Genomic DNA, 26,290 nt, shown 5'->3' with positions numbered 1-26,290 from the left:
CTGAGCAATCTTGATATGACCACAGGAGAAGTCAGAGGATCCTGTATGTCTTGGGATTCCATATATCCCCATCCTGTTTTTCTAGCAAGGTGACTAAATCTCATTAAGTGATCCACCTACTGGTTCATTTCCTGTAAAGGAACCCACATGTTTTTATTTGGGTGATGACTATAACATATTGTGGCCAAAGGACTTGGTACTATGTCCCTTTGTTTTCTTGAGGCTTTTCTACAAAGCTGACCACAGGCTCAACTTTCATAAATTCCTCATGATCAGTCATAGTGAGTTACCACAACAGACTTAACACTAACTATATTATGTAAAGTTGAAGGTCACCTAAAGAGCAATGGAAAGGTTCATAGTCCTTGTGAATAGGCTAAAATATATTACAATGATGAATGCTATTCAGGAGATTGTTTAAAGATATCAAAGAGATGACCAGAAAAAATGTTGGGCCTGTCATGAGAGTTAAGAGATACCAGACAGACAGCCTGCATTCTCCATTGGGACTCATGTAATGTCAGAACATCCAGAAGAAGGCCTCGTCTACTCCTTGTGGAAGATCATGGGAGGATTTGGAGAGGAGTCATGCAGAATAAGGATGCGTAGATAGGTCACAGTCTGAAATGTTAGAGGAAACATCTACATTGAGGAAACTATAGATCCAAGAAATTATTATTATTCCCATTACCTGTCATCTTCCTTGGTAACTTTGATATCTCTGCATGTTGATGACCTTTGTCACATCCTCCCTCATTGTTCCTGGACCTCTTTGACTCCACTGACCTCCATCTCTACATATAGGCTTCATTCCCATGTGACCGCTGCTTAACAGGCACTATCACCTGAAACTGCATCTCCCTGGGGTCCTGAACTCTGCAGGTATCTTCTGTTACCACAGTCTCCTCTATTTCTTCTTCTCTTGTTCTCTTATTGCTATTGAAACTCTTCTTTGATAGGATATCTGGTCCCTTAATCACTTCCTATTCTCCCAGTTGGTCATTTTCCATTTTTAGTTCACCTATAAATAGTCCTAGGTCTTTTAGCCACAATCAGGATCCCTTACCCTCTTGATTTTTGTATTTCTTAACTCTCCTGGAAAAAGTCATAAAGCTGTTGACTTGGCTCCACTGTAAATTCATTCAGCCTGCCTTCTGATCTCTCATAGTTGCTTAGCTATTTATTTGTCTCCAGTCCTGTAGAGCAGTTATTCCAGTTATTTCCTCTCTTTTTAATCATCCTGCTCATAGTGTTCTATCCCAGCTCACACACTCTGAGCAGATGTTCTTGATTTGTTTAGTGAGAAGAGCATAGCCATCTGATGTGATCTCCCTGAACTCTCCCTTCACCTTCTTTAATTCTTTTCTTTTTTTTATTATTTTTAAAAATTTATTTGTTTTCAGTTTTTTACGATCACCTCTATAAGTCTTAAATTTTTCTCCCCTTCCCTCTCTGAAATGGCATGCAATCTTATATGGGTTCTACACATACATTCTTATTAAACATATTTTCACATCAGTCATGTTACATAGAATAATTAAAATGAATGGGAGAAACCATGAGAAAAACCATAACAAAACAAAACATAACACAAGGGAAAATATTCTGCTTCATTCTGCTTTCCATTTCCATAGTTCTTTCTCTGGATGTGGATGGCATTTTGCCTCAAGAGTCCTTTGGGAATGTTTTAGGGCCTTGCATTGCTGTGAAGGGCTAAGTCTACCAGAAAAATTCCTCACACACTGTGGTTGTTACTGTGTACAATGTTCTCCTGGTTCTGCTCCTGTCATTCAGCATCAGTTCATATAAGTCCTTCCAGGCCTCTCTGAAGTCTTCCTGTTCATCATTTCTTATAGTACAGTAGTATTCCATTACATTCATGTACCATAATTTGTTTAGCCATTCCCCAGTTGATGGAAATCCCTTCAATTTCCAGTTCTTGGCCACCACAAAGAGAGGTGCTATAAATAATTTTGTACACGTGAGACCTTTCCCTGTTTTTATGAACTCTTTGAGATACAGTCCCAGAAGCGATATTGCTGGGATGAGTGGTATGCACATTTTTGTAGCCCTTTGGGCATAGTTCCAAATTGTTCTTCAGAATGGTTGGATCAGCTCACAGCTCCACTAGCAATGAATTGGTTCCAACTCTCCCACATCTTCTCCAACATTTATCATCTTCTGTTTTGTCATGTTAGCCAATCTGATAGGTGTGATGTAGTACCTTAGAGTTGTTTTGATTTGTATCTCTCTAATCAATAGTGATCTAGATCTTTAATACTTTTCTAGAGAAGGTTGCTTTCTTCTTTGCCACGGTTAATGTCTCCCCATTACCTTTGATCCATGCTGGATCAAACAGCTAGGTGATATCTTTCCAGTCTTCTTACACCTTCCACCACTCACTTGAAGCTTAGTCACAGAGCCCTCTGGATATTCCCCATACAGAAGAGCCTGTCTCTCAGCCTTGGGTATTTCCCCTGTGCCTAGAACATTCGCTCTCATCTCTGCTTACTGACTTCCCAGCCTCCTTAAAATCCCATCTCTTACTTGAAGCCTTCCCCAAACTCTTCTAACTCTAGTGTCTTCTCTCTGTTAATTATTTCCTATTCTGTATATAGCTCACTTTGTTATATAGTTGTTTGCATATTGTCTTCCCAATTATATTGTAAGCTCCTTGAGGGCAGGGACTGTCTTTTGCTTCTTTTGTATTCCCAGTACTTAGCATAGTGCCCTGCATGTAGTACATGTTTGATTAATGTTTATTGATTAATTGACTGGATAGAACACTGGGCCTGGGTCTCAGATACTTACTAGCTGTGTAACCTTAGGCAACTCATTTCAACCTCTGTGCCTCAGTTTCCTCAACTATAAAATGGGGATAATAATAACACCTACTTCCCAGGGTTGTTATGAGGATCAAATGATATAGTAATTGTAAAATACTTAACACAGGGCATTGTGTGTAATAGATGCTTGATAAATACCTGTTCCCTTCCCCACTTCAAGTACTACCATGCTGAAAGGCTGAAAGATACATTCAGAAGAGCAGCAGAGTCAGAAGACATGTTCTATCCACAAGTGTGATACCAGTTCTGCATTATAATCAGGAGGATAATTGTGGGTCATTGAATCTCTCTGAGCCTGTTTTTTTATCTTAAAATCAGGATAATAGTGCTTGTAACACCTCCCTCATGGGTTCTTGTGAGGAAATCAGTTTGTCCGTCTTAAGGTGTGAATTGTTGATGTTATCCACTCTTTTTTTTTTTTTTAACCGGATATTGAGTTGTATCAGTCATGTCTGCCTTTTTATTACCCCATTTGGGGTTTTTTAGGCAAAGATACTAGGGTAGTTGGCCATTTCCTTCTCCAACTCATTTTACTGATGAGGAAACTGAGACCAGTATGGTTAAATGATTTGCCCTGGGTCACACAGCTAGCAAGTGCCTAAGGTTGAATTTGAACTCAGAAAGATGAGTATTCCTGGCCCGAAGCCCAGGTTCTATCCACTGTTACACCATGCTTACACCTCCTTTCCATACCTCTTCCATCTTCAGTCTTTCCCTCTCCAGTCACTCTTTCCCCTTCACTTAGAAGCCTGCTTAATTAGATCCTTCCTGATTCTATTTAAAGCAAAATAAAAATTAATCTTCTCTTGACCCTACCCCCACCAGCTATTTCCTCCCTTTCAATGACAAAGTATTTTAAAGAATATCTGCACTCATACCTGAACCCATGGTCATCTGCCTTCAGTCCCACCACTTTGGAGATTGCCCTGAATACTAGAAGCTGGAACTTGGATTTATTCTAATCCCTATTAGATGACAGTGAAAATGTACCCATCTTCTCTAGTTGTAAAAACTGTCATGAAGCTCACCTCACTTCTTCAGCCTAAGTATGTCTGCTGCAGATAAACATCCATTTATTTATTCATTTGGCACTGAATGTTGGAGTGGTTACTGTATTCCCAAGATTCTGGGCTTTAGGACTGATGTGCACTTTATATTTTCTTGAACTAATTCTATATCAGTATGAGGAGGGAATATAGTTTTTGTTCTTAGTATCTCCTGTAATCATAGGCAGGATCCAAACCAGGTTTGAAGGGCTGAGAGATCTAAAGAACTGGGTTGAAACCACCTTAAGACAATGCAAAATGCAGATCTCTTTCTCTCAGGTTCACTAACAATGATGCCAGAGCCCAGCTACCCTCCTGGGTGCGCCCTTATGTCAAAGTCTATGACCATTTTGGCCATATTATCCGTGATGCCGCCCAGTTTTTCCGAGTTGCTCAGAAAATTGTAAGTATTCCACCTCCACCCAGATGGATACATTAGAGCTTGTCCAGGGAAGGGAGGGTCAGTTGATAACAAAGAGTACTGTCCTGTTTTCTCAAAGCACCTCATTATTCCTAAGGGATGTGGTAGTAACCAGTGAGGAGGAGATCACCACCCAGCCAGGAAATGCTGTACTTGGGTCTCAGTTGCATGACCTGTCCTGGGCAGAAGTTCTCGTCTGAAAGGAAAACACTTCCGCCTCTCTTTAATAAGTAGTTTTTTCCTCCTAAACAGATGCCTGTACCCATCCCACGGGTTCCCCAGGGCCCCTGTGGGGGAGAAGTTGCTGCTGTGGCCTCCACTTCTTCATTCAGCCTATTCCTCTCATCTAAGAAAGCTAAGAGCCTGGATGTACATGTTCCTAGCCTGAAAAGGAAGTCTACAGGTGGGTATCTACCCTTGGTCTTCATAGATCAGTGAGGAGGGAAAGATTCCAATCTCTCAGGAACCATATGTGGTATTCCTTCATATGACCAGCATCCTAGGTGATTACTGTTGTGCAAATGGCAGGTGATTCAAATAAGCATTAAAAACAACTTGCTTTCTTTCTGCTTTCTGTGTTCTGGGTTTTTACACTTGGAACAGCTGATATACTTAGAAAGTAAAGGATCTACCTACTTTAAGCCTGAGTTAACACAGAGATTTGACTTTCCTGCCTCCTAGAATCTGGCTTAGGCAAAACGATGTTTTTTTGTGGTGTTGTGAAGAACCACTGTTCCCTACTCCCATTGTTTCCCCAGGATCGCTGGACAGTGGGGACAGTGAAGCCAGCCTGTGGGGAGAGTATGAGCAGGAACTAGTTTCCCCACAGAGGAAGCCCAGGGGGTTGCTGGCTGCGTTGGATCGTAGTGAGAACAAAAGTGAAATTGATGAGACCAGTACACTTCCAGGCGAAGAAAAGGTACTACTAACTAACTAGGTGTAAGCAAGTGCATTAGGAATTAGCTAATTTCTCCTTCCTCCCTGTCTTGCCTTCTCCTTCTGCCTTAAACCTTTGGTTGTTAAGCCATCTGTGGGGTAATTGTGTAAACTTGGTCCACAGCCTTGGTCCATTCAAAAGCAGGAACTTCAGCTCTTCCCAAACCATTATAGACTTTGAGACATTAGTACGTATGAATGATGACACTACCGAGAGCACCATCCTAGAAAAGGCTTCCAAGCTCATCTTTGGCCATTTCTGCTGTTACTGCTCAAAGGACTGCAGGGTTTCTTCTCTTTAGACTTTGAGATAGTGAGTGCATCCTCCATCTTTTTTTTTTTTAATATCCCTTATAGATGTATAATATTAATAAAGAGATTAAACTCAAATTCATTAACCCGCAAGCTTTGTGGGCAAGAAGAAGAATTGCATGGCATATACATTCCTCTCAATGTAACTGCTTTATTTAGGGCTCATTGTCTGAGCTCCTAGTACTGCTTCAAGGTGTGAGAACCCAGCGGCCTTCATCTTTTGTCCTCTTTTGTACCCTTCTTTCATAAGCCATGTAAAGCAGGTCTGGTAGGCAGAGAGGGAGCTTCAATTTAGGCTCTCAGTCAAGAATCCATCTTCACTTGCAGTGAAGTGAGTTGAGATAAAATTTGTGTCAGTTCTCCCTGAGAATTGAGCTGAGCTCCAGGTTAAAGCTGCATCTCTTAGCCTTTTTCCCTTTTCATTTTTTCTGAGTGTTTTAAAGTCCCTGAAGATTTACATGACTTTCAGAATCAAACTTGCAGCCTTCTAGTACTTCCAGTGTTCTGTTGCTGTCAATCAGGTATAGGTCACATAGTTTGTACCCCCTCAAAGTGACATTTGTATGTCACATCCACAAACTCATGTTTGTCTTAGACAAACTTAGACTTAGACAGTACACAGGAGCATGCACACACAACAGAGAAACATAGTTATTCCCTCCAGTGGGCCTACCAGGACAGTGACAAACCTGCTTCTGGATCAATATCTTAGGTTATCAAGGGATTCTGGCACCTGGTGTTATTAACCTGGGGCTGTCTCAGATTCTTGTTCAAAATTACTCTTATGTTCAACTGATTAATCTTTTGAGTTCTGGTTTCCTCTCTTATCTTTCTGTGAGTTTCTAGGGTATCCCCTCTTATCCCTTTTGGGTTGAACCACCGTAGATTGTTCATTTCATTGCTTTTATAGATTCAGAAAATATAATGAAAGAACATAAAATGATTTTCTTTTCTCTACAGGCTCAGCGTCTCTCTACCCTTTGCTTACAATATGAGAAGAGATTAACAGATGAGCAAAAAGGAGGAAAGAAGAAAATCAGAATTGTTAGCAACCAGGTATTGTGCTTCCTTTACTAGTAAAGACAAAAACTACAATCCATTCCTCAAGTTTGTGACTAGAAGACTTGAAATGTGCTTTGGTTATAGCCCATCTTTCTATGTGTTTATTGTCAAAGGAGAGATTAAAAACCCAAGTAAGGGCTGGAAAGTTAGAGTGACCTAAAAAAGGAATAGGAAGGGAGTGATGTTGATGGAGAAAGCTATAAAAAGGGTTTGAGACCTGAGAAGGAAAATTAATTCAAACTAAGTCAGAGAGCCACGAGGGTAGTCAATGAAAACGTCATGAGAGCAGAGAAAAGGCAGCTCAGTAAATCTATGAATGGAGAACTATGGGCTCAGAAAAGACACCAGCTGACTTGAAGGAATTTCTGTGGAGCAAATCAGGATTCTTTCAAGTACTTTAAGAAGTAGTTTTAACCTGGTGCTGAGCAGTAGACTGCTTGAGGTCTAGGTTTAAAAAAAAAAAAAAAAGGATTCTGATTCTCTGGGAAAAGAGACCCTTTCTTCTCAGCCTGGGAATGAAAGCAGGAATGAGAAGGAAGGAGAGTATCCCAAAGAATCAGAAGCTCCTGGAGGAGCTGGCCTTACCTGTGGTATGAAATAAGAAGGGCCTGGGAAAAACTGATGCATGTGTTAAGCTCCCTAAGTAGCATCGGCCTATGTACCTCTGCCTCCCCTTTTTGATTTTGCGTGTGGCTTGTGCCTGAGTTGTCTTCTGGGTAGAGTGAATGCAGGGTCTTCATAGATGCCTACAGTTTTTAAACTTTTAAAATTTAATAATCTAGTCCAGGGTTGGGGAACCACACAGGTTCCCCACCCTGATCTAATCTTTAAAGGATTTAAAGACAACTTGAATCCTTCTCCTACCTAATAAGCACTTCAGTTTTGCTGATGGACCCAGTTTGTCCGAATGTCTCTGGTGGCATTTCCTTTGCTTACCTTAAGGATAAGTTGTGTACAGTTGTGTAATATCCTAATATTAAACATTAATACTGGTTTTAAGGATGGTTTATAGATTGTTTCTAAAATACATTCACCCTATGTTGTTTTAGCTTACAGTAACAAAGGACTTGATATGGACCCCCAAGTATGTGCCATTTATGCTGTCCTGCAGGGGATGATGGTTGGGAGGGATACTCCAGAAGCCAAGAAGGGGAATGAGTCATAAATCCCATGAGTGAAGTCTTTACAGGGAAAATTCCTAAGGAAAGTCTCCTGAAGTCACTGAGGGGACAATAAGCCTTTTTAAGAAAATTTCTTTTTTTATTAAAATATAATATTAACCTTAACATGGTAGTTTTCAATACTGCTCTGCTTGTCCATATCCCCTTCTGAACTTCTTTCTGCGCTGAATTTTTTTATATTTAACAAACAGTTATTAAGAACTTACTTTGTGAGGTGAGAGGGGACGTGGAGGTGTGTGGTTAGATATCTACCTAATGGAGCCAGCGGCTGCGGCCGGGATTGTGAGGAGCAGTGCAGACTAGTGACAAGATGACAAGATGAGCAGGCTCTGCACTGAACCCAGTGTGGGCAAGGGTGGCCAAAGTCTAGCTGGAGTGGATAGCTTGGCAGGAAAGTAGCTAAGGCCAGGAAGCTCCAGCACACTTTGCATCAAAAGATGGAACTTGCCAGAATGGTTCTGGACATGGGAATAAGAGAAAGGCAATAAAAAAATCAGGCTCTGGAACTTCTGGGAAAGGAGGAAACCAGCTGAGATGTCCAAAATACAGTGGTCTGTGCACACATATGGAGACTTTGCTATCTTACACCCAACTTGTGAAGTGTGAAAAGCGTTTTGTCGTCATTACTGTGCCATCTGAAGCAGACTCAAAGAAAAGCATAAAGAGCCTGAATCAGCAGCAGAAACTGTAAAATTGGCATTCCAATAGAAATCACCTCCTCCACCCAAACCACCTACCTGGACAAATATGGTGTCAGTCAGTTATTTGCCAAGAAAATGCTTTCACTTGCTGTGTATAATCATTGCAAGGGAATTTATAATAGTATCCCAGTCAACCTGAGGCAGCAAGCAGAAGTTGAGAAGCAGACATCATTAATTCCTAAAGAATTAGAAATAGGAAGCTCAGAAAATGAGTACAGATTTACAAAGTTGCTTCAGAATGCTGGAATTGGTGCACATGATAATACTCTAGGAGCATCAGTGCAGCAACAAGTGAATCAACAAATACCTCGGGAAAAATGGGGAGGCGAAGTCCTACATTCTACCCATGATGACATAAGACTTCAAAAAAGTAATACTTTGCTGCCAGGACCAACTAAGTCAGGTAAAACATTGCTGGCCCAAACTCTAGCTAAATGCCTTGATTTACCTTTCCCTTTCTGTGACTGTTCTACCTTGACTCAGGTGGGATATGTAGGTGGAGAAATTAAATCTGTGATTGACAAATTGCTGCAAGATGCCAGTTATAATGTACAAAAAGTGCAACAGCTTTCTGAATGAAGTAGATAAGATTGGCAGAGAGCCAGTCATTCATCAGTTACGGGATGTAGCTGGAGAAGGCATTCAGAAAAATTTGTTAAAAGTATTGGAAGGTGCAATAGTAAATGTTTCAGAAAAGAGTTCCTGTAAACTTTGTGGAGAAACAGTACAAGATAATACAACAAAATTACTGTTCGTTGCATCTGGTGCTTAAGCAGAATAAACAGCATGAGGAAAAATGAAAAGTATCTTGGATTTGAAACATGAGCTAATTTAGGAAGAGGCGGGAGGGCTGTAGCAGCAGCAGATCTTGCCAACCAAAGTGGGGAATCAAATGCTCACCAAATGCTCACTGTGCCACGTGGAAGCCAGAGATCTCATTGAATTTGATATGATTCCATAGTGTGTGGGACAGTTATGGTTCCCTTATATAGCCTGGGTGAAAAAAACACGTATAGATTCTTATTAAATGTATAGATTCTTATCGAACCATGTAGTGCTGTACCAGGGCATTATTCATTGTGGACAAGCGTGAGCTTTAATGTTACTGAAGATGAAGATTGTTGCAAAGGCCCTTCATGAAAAAGCTGTTGCTAGAATCAGTGTTTGAAGTGCCAGATTCTGACACTGTATGTGTGGAAGTTGACAGAGAAGTTGTAGAAGGAAGGAAGAAGCCAGGATACACTAGGGCTCCAACTAAAGAGTCATCTGAAGAGGACTATAACTGGAGCTGAAGAGGAAGGATGCCTTCTGCAAGTAGATGCTACAAACAATGGCTTTTAAGCTATTAAACACTGTTAAACCTTTGTCCTGTAGAAATTTCTTGCTTTTGTTTTAAGATCATAACTGGCTTTACAATTAAAATATTAAAGATTATTAAAGATATTGGATTTATCCTGGATATTATACATGGTCATTATGTGAACATTAATGGCACAATGTTCAAAAACAATGTCTATTTTTTGGTTCGGTTATTTAAAAAATGCTTTAACAAAATTCTGAAGTTATATTAAGCAATGCAGGCATTTCCAGGAACTTAGGAATTTTACAGTAATGTTACTCTACAAATGGGAAAATAAATTTCTTTAAAAACTGAATGTAAGTATACCATCAGTTCAACTTTTTTCATCCTCATTTGTTTCCTGAAGAGATTGGACTTTTTAATTCACATTTGAAATTGAAATGGATACTGATGATAAAATATTAGTAATGGAAAAGTGGCCAAGATTACTGAATTTTGATGATGTTTAGTTATGTTCTGAGACTGCTTTGCTAATTTATGACACCAGTTTACTAATTGATTTCAGTGTAAAAGGCATTTTGCTTATTGGCCAATCTAATTTATTGGCCATTTGAGATATACTTCAGTGCAATGGAAAAGCATATGGAATTGGAATCTTGGTAAATTTCTCACAGAAAAAACAAATGAGGAATACAGCATGTAGGTATATTTAAATTTTAAGTAAAATATTTTCAGTATTGTACGATTACCTTAAGAGCTAGTGTGCATCAGTTTTTTGGTGCTGCGTATTTATCCAACCTCCTATTTACTTATAAAACTAAAACGTCAAGGAATGAAAATGTATTGTTTTCCTGTTATCAGTAGTGAATTTTTCATTCAAAAATAACTTCTAAGTCATTTGCTCTCATTTGTTGTACATCTTTTTCTTGGTCATCGTTGATTTAGAACTTGCAGCATAACAAAGAAGAACAAATCTGAATCCCTTGGAGGACTTAAATATGAAAACTTTAGTGGAAAAACTTAGGAAACTAGTAAAGGGTTTTTGATTTTTTTTTAAATAACAAAATCTTCAGATACCTTTTCATTTTTCTCCCTTTGTGCTAAGATATTGCTGCAGCTTTTATTGTTACTCATTTAGTTCAACTTATTTTTTTTTAAAAAACTGAATTTAACACTGATTTAAACATTTATTTTCTTTGTTTAGCCTGCTTACATAAAGATGAGGATTTTACTCATGCACTTTGTTAGGAAGAAAAAACATTAAGCTCTAACAGTTTAATTACAAGCCCTCATATTGTACTGAAGGGCTTATTTAATTAGGACTTTACGTGACTTAAATAATAGGAAATTGTGAAATATTTATTTCTAGGTGGGATAGGTACAGAGATGCACATTTGCCATAACACATTTGTGTATGCTGCTGTCTCCCTAGTAATGGTTAAAATTACTTTCAGAAAGTCCTTGATATTGTGTTGTAACGTCATTCATTACTTAACTTTTATTGTATAATTTTCCTTTTCATAGAATGGGAAAATAAAAGTAGATTTTAATTCTTTTCAGAAGAGTCTTCCAGAAATGGACTGGGAAAGATTATTGCGACAACAGTAAAACAGCTTGCATTAAGTTTTGTAAGTTGTTTATAACATTGTGATGTGCAGTGTAACTGCAGTTTGTGCCTTGGAATTTATGTTCTGGCATTTGGATAAAATGAAGCTATTAATGAAACACATACAGATACACAAACATACTATATACAAAATACCATACTTTTGGCAGAAAAAGTCTTGATGAGATTTCATAGGCAACAGTTGCTTCTAACACTCTTTGGGATTGTTTCCTCTTTGTTCCTGTGAAAGGTCTAAAAACTTCAAACTCCATATTGGACTGATTTAGGAGAGATAAGTGGCATGTCCTTGGAAAGACACTGAGTCAGTGACAATGTTGTAAACAAGCCCTCTTCCTCTTTTCAGTGCTAGTTGACCTTTTACTCTTCAAAGTAGTTTCAAAGTGTGTGCAGGCTTGAAATAATATTTAGGTGGATGCTCTTTCCGTTTCCAGAAACCTAGCACGATCACATCACACAGGCAGCATTGTTCTTCATCCCTTTGATTGTTTCCAGTCTTTTTACAATCTGTTGACAGAAGCCCTTGGTTTGTAGATATGATGAGTGTTTTATGGTGGTTTTTTTTTCCTCATGTCTTTCAGCTTGAACTTATGATCAATTTAGTCAGCATCATCTAGGAACTCCCTTATGCTGCTTTTCCCTGTTGGAAATCCCCAAGGATTATTATTTTGAGTCTTATGTGTGTCTTAGCTCTTTCCTTCTGGGAAGAGAAGTTTTTTATTGAAATTAAATAACTGCTTCTACTTCCCAGGCATTAAAGAGATATTTGACATAGAAATTCTGTTCTGATGGGAGTATCTCTATCTGGAAGTCACTGAGACAGTGAGAAATACCTTTGAGATTTATAGAGGTGACTTTGAAAAATACAGCAAAGACCAGATTCTCAAGAATTCTAGTTTTGAGGAAAAGCCATACTTTTCCGGAAGGCCACAAAGGAATCTTCTTCCCCCTTCCTTTTTGGACTTGAATTCTAGTAAGCTCTCTGAATAACTATGGGAAAAATCACTTTGAGAACAAATCTCACATCCCTGTTAGTTGCTTTTGAATGCTCTGTTTTCTCTAAAGTCTAGGTCAAGTCTCTGGGAATTGGGCAGAAATAAGTCACCATGAGGTACCATGGTGTAACACTTCTTTAAAAAACTTGAACTTAAGCCTAGTTCTGCTCCTTACCATGTGACCACGAACAAATATGTCCACCCCTCACTTTCCTCACTTCTTTTTAACTGTAAAAAATTTTTTTCTATTTGTTGAGTATTTGATTTTTCTCCAATTACACATAAAAACAATTTTTAACATTTGTTTTTAAAATTTTGAGTTCCAAATTCTCTCCCTTTCTCCCTACCCCCCTCATTGAGAGGGCAAGTAATTTGATATAGCTTACACATGTGTACTCATACAAAACATTTCCATATTTGTCATGTTGTAAAAGAAAACACAGACCAAAAAAATAAAATAAAATTTAAGAAAGTATGCTTCAATCTGTATTCGGGCTCCTTCAGTTCATTGTTTGGGGATGGATAGCATTTTTTTTTTGTCGTGTCTTTCAGAGTTGTCTTGGATCATTGTATTGCCGAGAATAACTAAGTCAAAATTTGTTGATCATCTTACAATATTGCTATTACTGTGTACAGTGTTCTGTTTCTACTCATTTTACTTTGCATCAGTTTATGTAAGTTTTTCCAAGTTTTTTTGAGAGCATCCTGCTCATCATTTCTTATAGCACAATGGTGTTCCATCACAATAATATACCACACCTTATCCAGCCATTCCTCAGTTGATGGGCATCCCTTCAATTTCCACTTCTTTGCCATCAGAAAATAGCTGCTATAAATATTTTTACACATGTAGGTCCTTTTCATTTTTGTTTTTTATCTCTTTTAGGATATAGCCCTAGTAGTGGTATTGCTGGACCAAAGAGGTTTTATAGTCCTTTGGGCATAGTTCCAAATTCTTCTGCAGAATGGCTGTATCAGTTTGCAACTCCACCAATCATGCATTAATGTCTCAGTTTTCCATTATCCCCTCCAACATTCATCATTTTTCCTTTCTGTCCTATTAGCCAATCTAATAGGTGTGAAGTAATACCTCAGAGTTATTTTAATTTGCGTTTCTCCAATCAATAGTGATTTAAAGCCTTTTTTTATATGACTATAAATAACTGATTATCTAAAATCTTCATATCTTTTGACCATTTATCAATTGGGGAATAGCTCTTTTATTTTAATGAATTTGACTCAGTTCTCTATATATTTGAGAAATTAAGCCTTATCAGAGAAGCTTGCTTTCAAAATTTGTTCATAGTTAGGATTGCTAGCTGTATTTCCTCCTTGTTTATTCTATTATCTCTCTCCTTTCACCCTGTCCCTCCTCAGATGTTTTGCTTCTGACTACTACCTCCGCTACTCTGTCCTCCCTTCTAATACTCTTCCCCCTTCTCTTATCCCCTTCCCTCCTACTTTCCTGTAGGGTAAAATAGATTTATATACCCAGTTGAATGTGTGTATTATTCTCTCTTTGAGCCACTTCTGATGAGAGTAAGGTTCAAGGGTTCCCCACCACTTCACCCAGCTTCCCCTCCAGTATAAAAACTTTTTCTGGCCTCTTTTATGTGAGATTATTTGCCCCATCCTATCTCTCCCTTTCCCTTTTCCCCAGGCATTCCTCTTTCCACCTTATTTTTTAAAATATCATCCCTTCATATTCAACTCACACCTGTGCCTTTTGTCTACATGTACTCCTTCTAACTGCCCTAATAATGAGAAACTTGAGTTACAGTATCACCTTCCCAGGTAGGAATGTAAGCAGTTTAACCTTATTAAGTCCCATGTGATTTCCCTTTCCTGTTTACCTTTTTATGTTTCTCTTGAGTCTTGTATCTGAAAGTCAAATTTTCTGTTCAGCTCTGGTCTTTTCATCAAGAATACTTGAAAGTCCACTATTTCATTGAATATTCATTTTGCCCCAGGAAGGATTATACTCTGTTTTTCTGGGTAAGTGATTGTTGGTTGTAATCCTAGTTCTTTTGTTCTCCAGAATATTATATGCCAAGCCCTCTGATCCTTTAGCTGCTAAATATTGTATTATCCTGACTATGATTTCACAATACTTGAAATGTTTCTTTCTGGCTGCTTACAGTATTCTGTCCTTGACCTGGGAACTCTGGAATTTGGCTATGATATTCCTGGGAGTTTTCATTTTGGGATTTTTTTCAGGAAGTAATTGGTGGATCTATTATACATATTATATATTATAAATCTGTTTTATCCTCTGGTTCTAGAATATCAGGGAATTTTTCCAAGATAATTCTTTGAAAGATGATATCTAGACTCTTTTTTGATCACAGGATTCAGGTAGTCCAATAATTTTTAAATTACCTCTCCTGGATCTGTTTTCAGGTCAGTTGTTTTCCAATGAGATATTTCACAGTCTTCTAGTTTTTCTTTCTTTTGATTTTGTTTTATTGTTTCTTGAGTTCTCATAAAGTCATTGGCTTCCACTTGCTCATTTCTGATTTTTAAGGAATTATTTTCTTCAGTGAGCTTTTGTACCTCCTTTTTCATTTTTGTACCTCTTTTACCATTTGGCCTAGTCTGTTTTTTTAAGGTGTTATTTTTTTGTATCTCCTTAACCAAGCTGTTGACTCCTTTTTCATGATTTTCTTGCTTCATAGTCATTTCTCTTCCCAATTTTTCCTCTACCTCTCTTACTTGATTTTCAAAATCCTTTTTGAGCTCTTTGGTGACCTGAGACCAATTCATATTTTTCTTGGAGGTTTTGCATGTAGGAGTTGTGACTTTGTTGTCTTCTTCTGAATGTGTTTCGATCTTCCTTGTCACACCATGGTAACTTTCTGTGTTGAAAATTTTTTTCTGTTGTTTGCTCATTTTTCTAGCCTGTTTCTTGACTTTTAACTTTCTGCTAAAGTGGGGTTCTGTTTCCAGGGTGGACTGCGCATTGTCCCAAACTTCAGGGATTTTGTACTGCTGTTTTCAAAGATATTTCTAGGGACCTATAAGTTTTCTGTTCTTCCAAGGTAGGAAAATCTAAGGAGAGGTGTTTACTACTGCCTTGACCTGTGCTCTAGTCTGTGAGTGACCACAAGCACTCTTTTTTACTCTGGAATTGTGATGAGGGTCCCTGCTCTACTGCACCCTTACAGGCTCTGGTCTGCTACTGGTCCTTGTTTCCCTGGGACTGCCACCCAGGACTTCAATCCAGATCTGAATATGGACAAAGCAACAGAGTTCTGCTCCCAGTACCAGCAGAGAGATTTCCTGTAATCTCCTTCTAACCACTTGTTTGATCCCCTTACCTTACCATCTGTGGGCTGAGAGTTCCAGAAGCAGCTGGTTCTGCTGCTGATTCAGTCACTCCCAAGGCCTGCTCCTGGTTTGCTGGGGTCTGGTCTGTGCCTCACTCTTAGCCCAAGTGTGACAAATCTTTCCTGCCAATCTTGTAAGTTGTCTTCGACTAGAAAATTGTTTCACTCCGAACTTTTGTGGATTCTGCCACCCCAGAATTTGTTGTAGGGCATTATTTAATGGTATTCTGAAGAGTTTAGGGGAGAGCTCAAATGAGTTCCTGCCTTTTCTCTGCAATTTTGGCCCAGTTTTCTCATTTATAAAATGGGTTTGGAATAGAAACATGTAGAGCCACACACTTACAATTGAAAGCAAGGTCTATACTTTCTCCTTCCCTAGCTTTCCATTTCCATGGTTAGGGTCAAATTGGGGATCCTTAAGCCTGCAGTGAAAGTAGAGTTGACTGTTTTTCCATTTGCCTTTTTTCAAAGAGGGAAAAATTATTTATTTTTAGCACTTAAAAATTTTTGGAGTTCCAAATTATCTCCCTCCCTCTTGACCCTTCTCCAACCATTGAGAAGGCAAGAAATGTGACATCAGTTAAATATATGACATTGTGCAGAACATTTCCATGTTAGCCATGTAGCCCCCCATAAGCAAGAAAAATAAAGTGAAAAAATTATGCTTTCATTTGCACTTGGACTTCATCACTTCTCTCTCTAAAGGTGGATAGCTTTTTTTCATCACCTTATTTGCTGTTGATGTAGTTCTTATGAACCAGGAGAGTTGATCTAAGCTGAGAGATGTCCCAGGAATGTGTTGCTAGCCACATGCTAATTATGCAGACACTTGTGGCATCCACTTCAGATGTGGCAGCCAGATATGGACATAGGATGATCCTTGGTGTTTAGCACAAACAGATGTTCTCAAGAATAGTCCCTGTCTACCTTTCTCATCTACCCTGCTAAGTATTTTCTCCCACAGCTAAGTTGTTAAGATGAAATATCCAGCCCATGCACAACAGATTCTCTGTATAGTTTACCCTATTCCCTTTTTTGCTCCTCCTGCTCCCAGCACCTATTGAATTCAGAATGTTCTCCCCAGAGCAGTGTTGCCTTTGAGATTCTGACCTTGTCCTTTCCCTTTTCTCTCGTTATCCTTTCTCCACATTAAGTTTACAGACACCACATTCTCAGGGGGCAAAGGTACTTGCGATATGAGAGAATCTTGAATTGTAAACCATAATCAGACTGGTTCAGCTGTGAGGGCCTAGACTTGTTACTAAAACTACTTTGACAAATCTAAACTCTTTAACTTTTTTAAATTTTAATTTTTAAGACATTTATTTTTAACATTCATTTTTTTCAAATGTTGAGTTCTGGATTCTCTCCCTCTCTTCCTCCCTCTCCTCTTGCTCAGTTGAAAATTTTTTCCTAATTATACGTAAAAATAATTTTTAATATTTGGGTTTCTTTTTTCTCCCTCATCTCCCTCTCCCTGAGACAGTAAGTAAATACTTCCACCCATTTTGAAAGCAAAAAAAATGTGATATTAATCATACAGGTGAAATCATGCAAAATATTTTCATGTTAGCCATGTTGCAAAACAAACAAACAAAAGACAAGAAAAATAAAGTGAAAAAAATTTTTCTTCAATCTGTATTCAGATTTCCATCAGTTCTTTCTCTGGAGTGGATAGCATTTTTCATCATAATTTCTTGAGAATCATCTTGGATCATTGTATTGATCAGAATAGTTAATTCATATCCAGTTGATTGTCTTACAGTATTGCTGTTACTGTATACAGTGTTCTGGTTTTGCTCACTTCACTTTGCATGAGTTCAGTAAATTAGTAAAGATCTGTAGGCTTTTCTGAAACCATCCTGCTCATCACTTAATAAACTTTTATTCTAACCCATGCACTAAATTTAGTGCCCAGAACAGCTAGCTTATACCTTTAACCCCAATACATACTTAGGCTCTCATTGCTGAGTTGCAGATCAAAACTATTCTTTGGGCAGGCTAAACTACCTACTAGGTGATAGCCTTCCCTGCATTAGCCCATCCTTCAGTCTGATCTACGTTCCCCAAGAACATTTTTCCTTTTTGCCCTGTTCATTCCTACCTTTCTGATTTCCCACAGAGTCTATACATCAGGATTCTATCTAAAGCCTAGTTGGCATTGCTATTACTTTTGGCCCCAGCCACAACTTTTGATGAAGGAAAGGGAAGTTTTTTTTACTTTTTTCTTACTGATTTTTGTTTCCAAAACTTGAATAAATTATATCTTTTTACAGGTTCTCCCTAGGTAGTGTAGCTTGAATGAGCCCTCAATTTGGACTATCCTGATTTTATCCCCTTCAACTATGTGACCCCAGGAACGTCAATTCATGAATCTCTTCAGTTTTTTCCATCACTGTAATGATTGCAAAGGTCTCCCCACTCTAACGTTTACTGATTCTAAGCTCGGTTCCCCTCCACCTCCTCTCCCCTTATCCCTTCTCCTATCCCAATGAATGCACAGAAAATTATTCTTACCTTCTAGTGTATAGGAATGCCTAAAGTAGCGTCTGTCAAGCTTTGAGCTCCAGGAACTGTGGAAATTTCTACATGCTTATACCTTTGTTTGTCTTCTAGGATCAGAAAGAATCTATCCCCGTGGAGCAGGCAAGCAAAGCCAAGCTGTTTATGTTCTCAGTGAAGCAGTCCCTGAGCCAGGCCAACTTTGACCTCTTCACCAGAACGTTACAGCAATATAAGGGCCTGGATGACTTTGATGCCATGATGGCTCACATTAGCACACTCTTTGCAGAGGACCCAAAAAAGCACCATTTGCTCCAAGGTACTGTAGTCCTGTCCCTGTCCTATACCTGTGCTTGTCTGTCTATGCCTTTTAACAACCCACACGTTCTCTGATGAGCACCACAAGTGAAGCCCAGTAGGCATGTGGGTAGTATGTGGCAATTCTATATTTTGCCACAATCCAGATTCATAGGATCACAGAATCCAGGTTAGAAGGAACTTTAGAGAACAAGTAATCCAACCCATATTTGAATAGGAATCTCTTTGACAATTTACCTGATGAATGACCATTTAGCCTTTTGTTCACTCTCCAGGGAGGAAGCATCCTGTTAGCCTCCAGGATAGCTCATTCAGCTAGGATGGTCATCATTTTTAGCAGGTTTTCTCAGATTGAGCTTAAATAAGTTGACTTTACCCATTTTTCTTTATCCTGCTGCTCAAGAGCCCATTGACCTCCTGGGTTTCCAGATCATACTCTGGATTTATAATTTATAATTTGCTATAAGCCACCAGGTCTTTTTCTGAAGAACCACTGTAAAACCCATACCTCTCCCATCTTATATTTGCAAAGATGATTTTGAGCCCAAATTTCAGATTTTACATTTATTCCAGTTAAATATAAATTATTCCTGGGGAGGCAAAGTGTTATCAACTTCATTAAGGCTTAGTTACTGATTTGTTTTTGGAGCTAAGGAATATATACCTGCCATCAACTAGAGAAAATTAAAACCATAGTGCTGATGATGTTTGAGGCTCAGAGGAGGCCTCTTAGACTGTGGTAATGAGGGAGAAACAGAGAGAAGGCTTGCGTGTGCATGTGACATAGAGAGACTGGGTTGAGATGGTGACCCTGCTCTATTCAATTCTCTGATTATTTAGTTATTCAGCAAATAATAAAAAAATGAGAAAAGTACATTGAAGACAGGGAGAGTCACTACTTCCTAGAAATATTTCTGGGCTGGAAAATCCCAAAGAAAATTGAACATTAACAAAACAGGAACATACTTCTTAGCTCTAAGAATATTCTGCCCTACTTGTCATTGTCCTCTAGTTAAGTGTTCTCCTTTGATAATGTAGCTAGCTCTTCTAAAGCCATCTAAGTCTCTGTTCAGATAGCCCACAGAGTTCTACTCAAACTAATCTAAACCAAATGGTTGGCCAATAGTGTCTTGTGACTTTTCCCAGTTATCTGTGTTCCTTTAGAAACTTAGTCTTTCTTACTGTACTGAAGTTATATCAATGACTTTGACTAGCCTTTTAATTCAAGGACCAGTTTCCACATGGTGACCACTTGTTGCCTCTGTTACTTCCTTTTTGGACAGGATTTTACCAATTTGTCCGACCACACCACAAGAAACTGTTTGAAGAAGCATGCCTCAAGCTGACTGGACAAAGCTGTGGCTACAAACCTGAGCATAGCCTGCCCAGAGAGAAAAGGGAGCAGTTGGCCCAGGGTCCAAACGGTGAGCAGCCCAAAAGGCTTGTACCAGCACCTGAAGTGGAAGATCAGGGAAGAGATTCCTTATCAACATTGGGAGCACAAGTCTGTCTGAGGCAATTTGGTTGTTTTTTGGCTCTAGACAATCAAAAGAATTTCGATGTGATGATGATGATGGTGATGATAATGATGGTGGTAACTGTAGTGTAGTAAAAATTCTGGATTCAGAGTCATACGATGTGGGTTCAAATTCTCTCACTCCTGTTTGCTGTTTGTATGGTCTTCATCTATCTGGGCTTCAGTTTTTTCATCTGTATAATAAAGAGGTTGGATTAGATGACCTCCAGTCTCTTCCAGCTCTAAGGTGCGATTCTCAGTAGTTTACCAAGTACTTGATACACATTCTCATCTGCTCCCCACCAACCCTGGGAGATGATGCTACAAGTGTGGTTATCCCTACTTTGGCTGTTGTTGTTCATTCGCCTCAGTGATGTCTGACTCTTGCTGACCCCATTTGAGATTTTCTTGGCAAAGATACTGGAATGGTTTGCCATTTCTTTCTCCAACTTATTTTTCAGATGAGGAAAGTGAGGCAAACAAGGTTAAGTGCTTTGCTTAGGGTCACACAGACACAGTAAGTGTCTGAGGCTGGATTTGAACTCAGGTCTTCCTGACTCCAGTACTTTATCCTCTTTACCACCTAACTGTCCCACTTTACAGGTGAGGAAACTGAGTTTGAGAATTTAACTGCCTAACCCAAGATCAGTCTGCTGTGTCTAAGGTGGGATTCAAACCTAGGACTTCATAATTTTCTGATTGATGGTTCCTTTCCTCACCTCTGGGCCCAGTTCCCTGAGTATTCCCTTCATCAGTCTTTGTTTTCTCATTTATAAAGGGAGAGAGCTGGACTAGATCATTCCTTAAGGTCCCTTCCTGCAAGGAAGTTATGTGAGCCTCTGCGCTTATCAGTGGCTCCCACTTTCTGGAGTCTGCAGAGGAAGGATCCTCAGCCTTCTGTAACTTTTCCTCTTTAATGCTCCTTCCCTTATTCTAATTTGGGAAGATGACGATCCCTTTGCTGTTTTTAAAGTTGGAGAAGTTTGTGCCCCTTTTAGACTGTGACAGTTACTCACTGTTCTGTTGAAGAGAAATATATTTAGAGAGTACCAAATGGCCATGCTTTCTCCTTGGAAGTGGGATAGGCTCACAGGTGTTTGAGATCACTGTGGAGGTAGGTATAGGATAAGTAAGTCTTAGCAGTGGAATAGATGGCAGGGGGAGGAGCAGATTAAGCAGCAGGTGGAGTAAAAGTACCCTAGCCCTATTGCCTCAAACAAGGGCATTTGAAACTTGAGTTGTGCCAAGCAGGGTGGAGATGGGGTGGGAGTAGACAACCTAAGTCAGTTCTCTGGTGCCTGAGTCGGGAATACCCTACAAAGGTGAAAGAAGCAGCCCTTCTCATGTCAGTTATTCTCAGCCCTTGAACTCTGAAGCATACATTTACCACACTAGGTAAGACTGATGGTCCATCCAACTCTGTGTTCCAAGAGGGATCCCATGGAAAAACGTAGGTGTCATGTTTGAAGTTAGCACTTTGTCACGGTAGTCACTTAGGGCTCTTTTTCACTCTGGTTCTGAGATTTCATTAGTGTTAAGAACTCCTTGTGAGGAAATTCTTACCTGTACAAACAAATCTGACAACTCTTGGATAACTTAGACTCTTAGATGGTTTTCTGGGACACTGAGAGTTAGTTAAGTGACTTGACCAGGCTCACACCACCAGTTTGTGTCTCTGGCACAATCCAGGTCACCCTGCCTCTGAGGCCAGCTCCATCCACCATGTGCTGCCTTCTCTGATGTTGTTCTGACTGTCCAATCTCTATATTCATTCTAGTTCTTCTCTGAATTACTCTGTTTTAAAGTATAGTGACCAAAACTACCTATGAAGTTTCAGGTGTAACCTTAGTAGTTTTTTCCTTAGAAGGAGAAGATGATGATTTCTGATTTGATCCAAGGACTTGAAGCTGCCCAAGCTTTAGCAGTGTGTTGGGGCAGCATTCTTACAGAACCGTGGAGAGCGTGACACCATTTCCAACTCAGCAAGAACACTAATAGCAATTATCACCTCCCAAATCAAGTTCTCCAATTGCAAATTCCATCCTCTCTCCACTGTTCAGTGCTGGCCTTTCCAGGTTCTCCTTTTACCTTTTTGAATAATGAGTCATTCCCTTTTTCTGGATAATCATAATTCATGTCCAGCTCTTTAACCAGGACTGTCCCCAAAGGGCTTGTCTTGGATCCTCTTCTCTTCAGCATGATATGACTCTGGAGTCAGAAGATCTTGGTTCAAAAACGGTCTCTACTGCTCATTCCTTATGTAATATAGGACAAGTCACTGAACTTCTATGGGCATCAGGTTCCTCACCTGTTAAATGAGGCAGTTGGATGAGATGGGCTCAGACCCTTTCAGTTCTGGATCCCTAGTCGTCTGGCCCACCATCTTAGCAAGCTCATCAGCTCTCCTGGGTACCTTATCTCTGTGGACATGACTCCCAAATCAGTACTCCTTAACAGTATTCTTGCATCAGCAGCTCTGGTTGTGCCATAGGTGTCTCAAGCCCACCATGTCCAAATCAGGTGTTGTCTTCTTCCCTAGTCTGACTGCAGCCTACCTCTTTGGAGCACCTTGCTCCTTTTCATGTCATTTGCTTTCCGACCAAATTTTTCTATTTGCTTCCTTGCCCTTCCTTACACAAGCATTCCTTCCCCTGCCTCTCTGTTACTGCACAAGCTGTGTCTGAACTCTTTCTGTCTTTGCAGCTGCCTCTTTACAGCTCTCTACATGTTATCTTCTCAAGCTGCTTGGGCAGAGGTGTTTTTTAGTGAATGTTTGTGGAATTGACTCTGAGAGCTAGCATTGACCTAGGTTCTCCAGATTTCAATTCTGCTGTTTTTTCTATCACAGCATGCATCAGTTCACAGGCCTTCATTTTCTATGTGTGGTATAGACTTTTTTTTTTTATCCCTAAATGTATTTTGTCTATGTAAAATTCATCTATTATTTTTCAGTCCTCTTTCAGATTTGTTAATGTTTTTTATTATTTTTTGCCATTACAGCTAGGTCTCAGTGCAAATAATGAATCTCCCCCCATCTATGGTTCCAGAGATTTAATTTCTTTAGTATCCTTTGATGTGGAACCTCATCAGTGGCTTTTTTTTTGGGAGACTACCCATACATTGGCAACATTTACTAGTTCTCCTTTACCATGTGCCTGTTGACTTCCTCTGAACCTCTCTAGTAAATATCAAACATGGTTTTCCCAAGCAGAAATCATTCCGCCTTTCCCCAGAGTTTAGCACAGGGCCTGGTATGTAGGAAGCACTTATTAAATGCTTAGTTGGCTGACTGTTTTTATTTTGTTTAACATTTGTAATTGGTATGTTTTTTGTTTTTTACGTCAGCGTTCATTCTATAGTCAGAAAGATCTGGCACAGCTTGTGATCCCTTCCTCCCTTCCCCCCAACTCCCTTCATCCTTTCTCCTAGCAGGGCTGCCCCAGAACCATCAGAGCTGCCTGACTCCTCACGTGGCTTCAGTGAGAGGGAGGAGCCCTGGGCTTCCTGAAGTCCTCCAGGCTTCCCTATCTGTCTTACCTCCATACCTGGATGACCCCTGGTATTGCTATCTGACCAGCTGATGCCCCCTCAGTACTTGAGTGCCATTCCTTCTGCTGCACTTTCTGTGGGTGTTGTTTCCCCACACTAGATTGTTAATCTCCTAGGGAGCAGGGCCTGTCTTGCCTTTCTGTTTCTATCCCCAGAGCTTAGGACAGTGTTAGGCACCTTGTGTTGTTGAGCCATTTCTAGTCATCTCCTACTTTTCGTGACCCCCTTTGGGCTTGTCTCAGTAGACACTGGAATCATTTGCCAGTTTCTTTCTCCAGCTTATTTTACAGATGAGGAACTGAGATGAGCAGGCTTAAATGACTTGTCCACAAGCACACAGCTAGTCAGTGTCTGAGCTGGATTTAAACTCATGAGGATGAGTCTTTCTGATTCCAAGCCCATTTTTTGTTACAAATAATAAAACAGAAATAAGAGGGAAAGATAGTTCTGCACAATTAGCTTTAAAGCATCACATGATTGATGGGATATGCAGTATTACATGGTCGCTCGCCTCTGACAAAGGAATGGAAGCATTTATGTTCTTGTCTTTTACTCAGGTTCAAGTTTGGTCATTATAGTTGATAGTAAGTTCAGTTTTGAGAGTGTTTTTGGTTTTGTTCATTTCTTTTACATTGTTAGTCATCTGTATTGTTTTCCCAGTTTTGCTTCACTACACAAGTTCATATAAGCCTTAAACTTTTCTGTATTATTCATATTCCATCAATTTTTAAGGCACAATAATACTTCATTACCTTTACATTCATGTGGCACGGTTTGTTTGGCCACTCCCCAGTCCATGGACATCTTTATTTCCTATACTGCTACAAAAAGTGCTTCTAGAAATGTTTTGGTGTGTATGCAACATTTTCATATTTTCTACCAACATGTAGAGTATGGAGACAAGGCTTATTCCTGCCCCTCTGGAGTCCTTTCCCCTCTGGCCCATGGTCATCTTCCTGTATACCTCTTCTCTTTTGTAGTGATATCAGTAACCTTCCATTCTCCAGATTATTGCAAAGAGTGGATCACCCATTGTGATCCTGAGTTTCAACCTTAATTTAGAATTAATTTAGATCCTGATTATCTTCCTGCAGTTATGTTTTCTGATTGGCTCATATCCCTCTGAGCATTGAATATCTTTAGTCTTTTCTTGAACTATTACATATCTTGGTGGGTGTTGGAGGTTTAGAGTAAAAAGTGCTTATGTTTTGGTTAGATATTCTGCTATTGGGAACACCATCCCTGCTAGGGCTCTCCTGAGGGAGCATGCATATCATGCCACTGAATTTTGTAAAGTATTCCTTCCATGACCTCACCTGTAATGTTCCCAGGAATGGACAAATAACTACAGCTGCAGCTGGGAGGAACACCTTAAAGGCCTTCATTCTTTGAAAATAAATACAGATTATAATGTCAGTGAGCCCAACAATGAGATACACTTACCACATCAGTCTTAGCTAAGAGTTTGGGATAAGGGTGAGAGACATTTAAAGAGTCATAGTAATATCCTTGGTGGAGGGAGGCATGGATTTCCTTCCTGGAATCCAGGTCTTGGATATTAAAATCAGCACATTGCCACTTCCCCTCCCCATACATGTTTGGTGGAGTCTGGTTGCAGGCAAGTAAAAAAGAAGGTTCCATTTTGTATAACAGAGAGTAAATTAAGGAATTTGCTTCTTCAGGAAATGGTACAGACTGGAAATTCAATAAAGTAAATTTAGGAAGGATTTTGATCAGCTCCTGGAGAGAGCCCAGTCATGGGTCATGAAGAAAAGTTGGTGGCACCTAGGACAGGCCATCTCCCAAACGTCTGCTGGTACCTCTGTCAACCCTGCTTTGCAGAGGCCAAAGTCTAGAGAAAGCCAGACCTGTCAGAGCAGACCAAATCCTTCTCTTTTCTCTGTTGCTTTTATGTTAGGAGTGGATGGGCTCCATTGTATTTGTACTTTCCTTTACCCAAATGAGTTTTATTTAGCAGTATCTTCAGCACGTTTAGTCCCATGGCGAGCCCTGCTCAGTGGTGATATACAAGTGGAAGAAGAAATGCCTTTACATGGTTGACTGTGCTTTTCCTGATATTCCATAGCTAGGCGGTCTGCAGTTGTTTTCACAGATGGTTTTCTTTACAGAGATGAAGCAGAGTAAGATGAAAGTGACCTTTTCAGAGGGTGCGGCCCAACTGCTGAACTCAGGCATTCATCTGAACCAGGGTGGAACCCACCTGGTATCTGAGATCACTACCCAAGGTACTCTGACTTTTATCTGTGTGATCTTCCTATGAGCTCCATTCTTGGTTCAACAGAGAAATGAGGAAATAGACACAGTAGTGACCAGACTCTTCAGATGTTTAAAGCAAATCTTTTGCTGTTTTACCTTATAAATTCTTAATAGAAAAGAGAATGGTGCCAATAATGGATGTTTAGAAAGAATTTATGCTATATCTCTTTAGAAACAAATCTTTTTTATGACATTTTAGGCCTTAAAAGGCTGTTTTCAGAGGTTAAGATACATTTTTTTTCTTTTATTACTGTTGTGAACTCAAAAAGTAAAAGAACATTTCCTCATATAAAGAACATAAACAGGATTGTTGCTGTATAATTTTTTTTTAAGTATTTACTAAATTTAATACAGTTATTTCATTCACCTTCTTCTCTG

The 26,290-nt window shown here is 39.5% G+C and overlaps 1 protein-coding gene and 1 pseudogene across 8 annotated transcripts in view; both read left to right on the top strand.

Moving 5' to 3' along the window:
- RTEL1 (regulator of telomere elongation helicase 1) overlaps window positions 1–26,290 on the top strand; it is a 106,947-nt gene that overhangs the window by 61,712 nt on the left and 18,945 nt on the right. For 7 of the 8 annotated variants that reach the window (XR_011972293.1, XR_011972292.1, XM_072633260.1 and 4 more), the window contains 7 exons: window positions 4,172–4,295; window positions 4,566–4,716; window positions 5,072–5,232; window positions 6,522–6,617; window positions 18,367–18,571; window positions 19,854–19,994; window positions 25,765–25,881. Coding sequence is in view for 6 of the 8 variants with exons in the window: in XM_072633260.1 (XP_072489361.1) it covers window positions 4,172–4,295; window positions 4,566–4,716; window positions 5,072–5,232; window positions 6,522–6,617; window positions 18,367–18,571; window positions 19,854–19,994; window positions 25,765–25,881 (995 nt within the window). In the remaining 2 variants the exon portion in view is untranslated. The remainder of the gene's footprint in view (window positions 1–4,171; window positions 4,296–4,565; window positions 4,717–5,071; window positions 5,233–6,521; window positions 6,618–18,366; window positions 18,572–19,853; window positions 19,995–25,764; window positions 25,882–26,290) is intronic. The other variant, XM_072633261.1, reaches the window with a different exon arrangement.
- LOC140529688 (ATP-dependent clpX-like chaperone, mitochondrial pseudogene) lies at window positions 7,151–9,930 on the top strand (annotated as a pseudogene).

This window comes from Notamacropus eugenii, chromosome 1, assembly GCF_028372415.1.
Source record: "Notamacropus eugenii isolate mMacEug1 chromosome 1, mMacEug1.pri_v2, whole genome shotgun sequence".
Lineage (NCBI taxonomy): Eukaryota > Metazoa > Chordata > Mammalia > Diprotodontia > Macropodidae > Notamacropus > Notamacropus eugenii.
The sequence above is the reverse complement of the archived record's forward strand: the minus strand, read 5'-3'. Positions and strand labels throughout refer to the sequence as shown.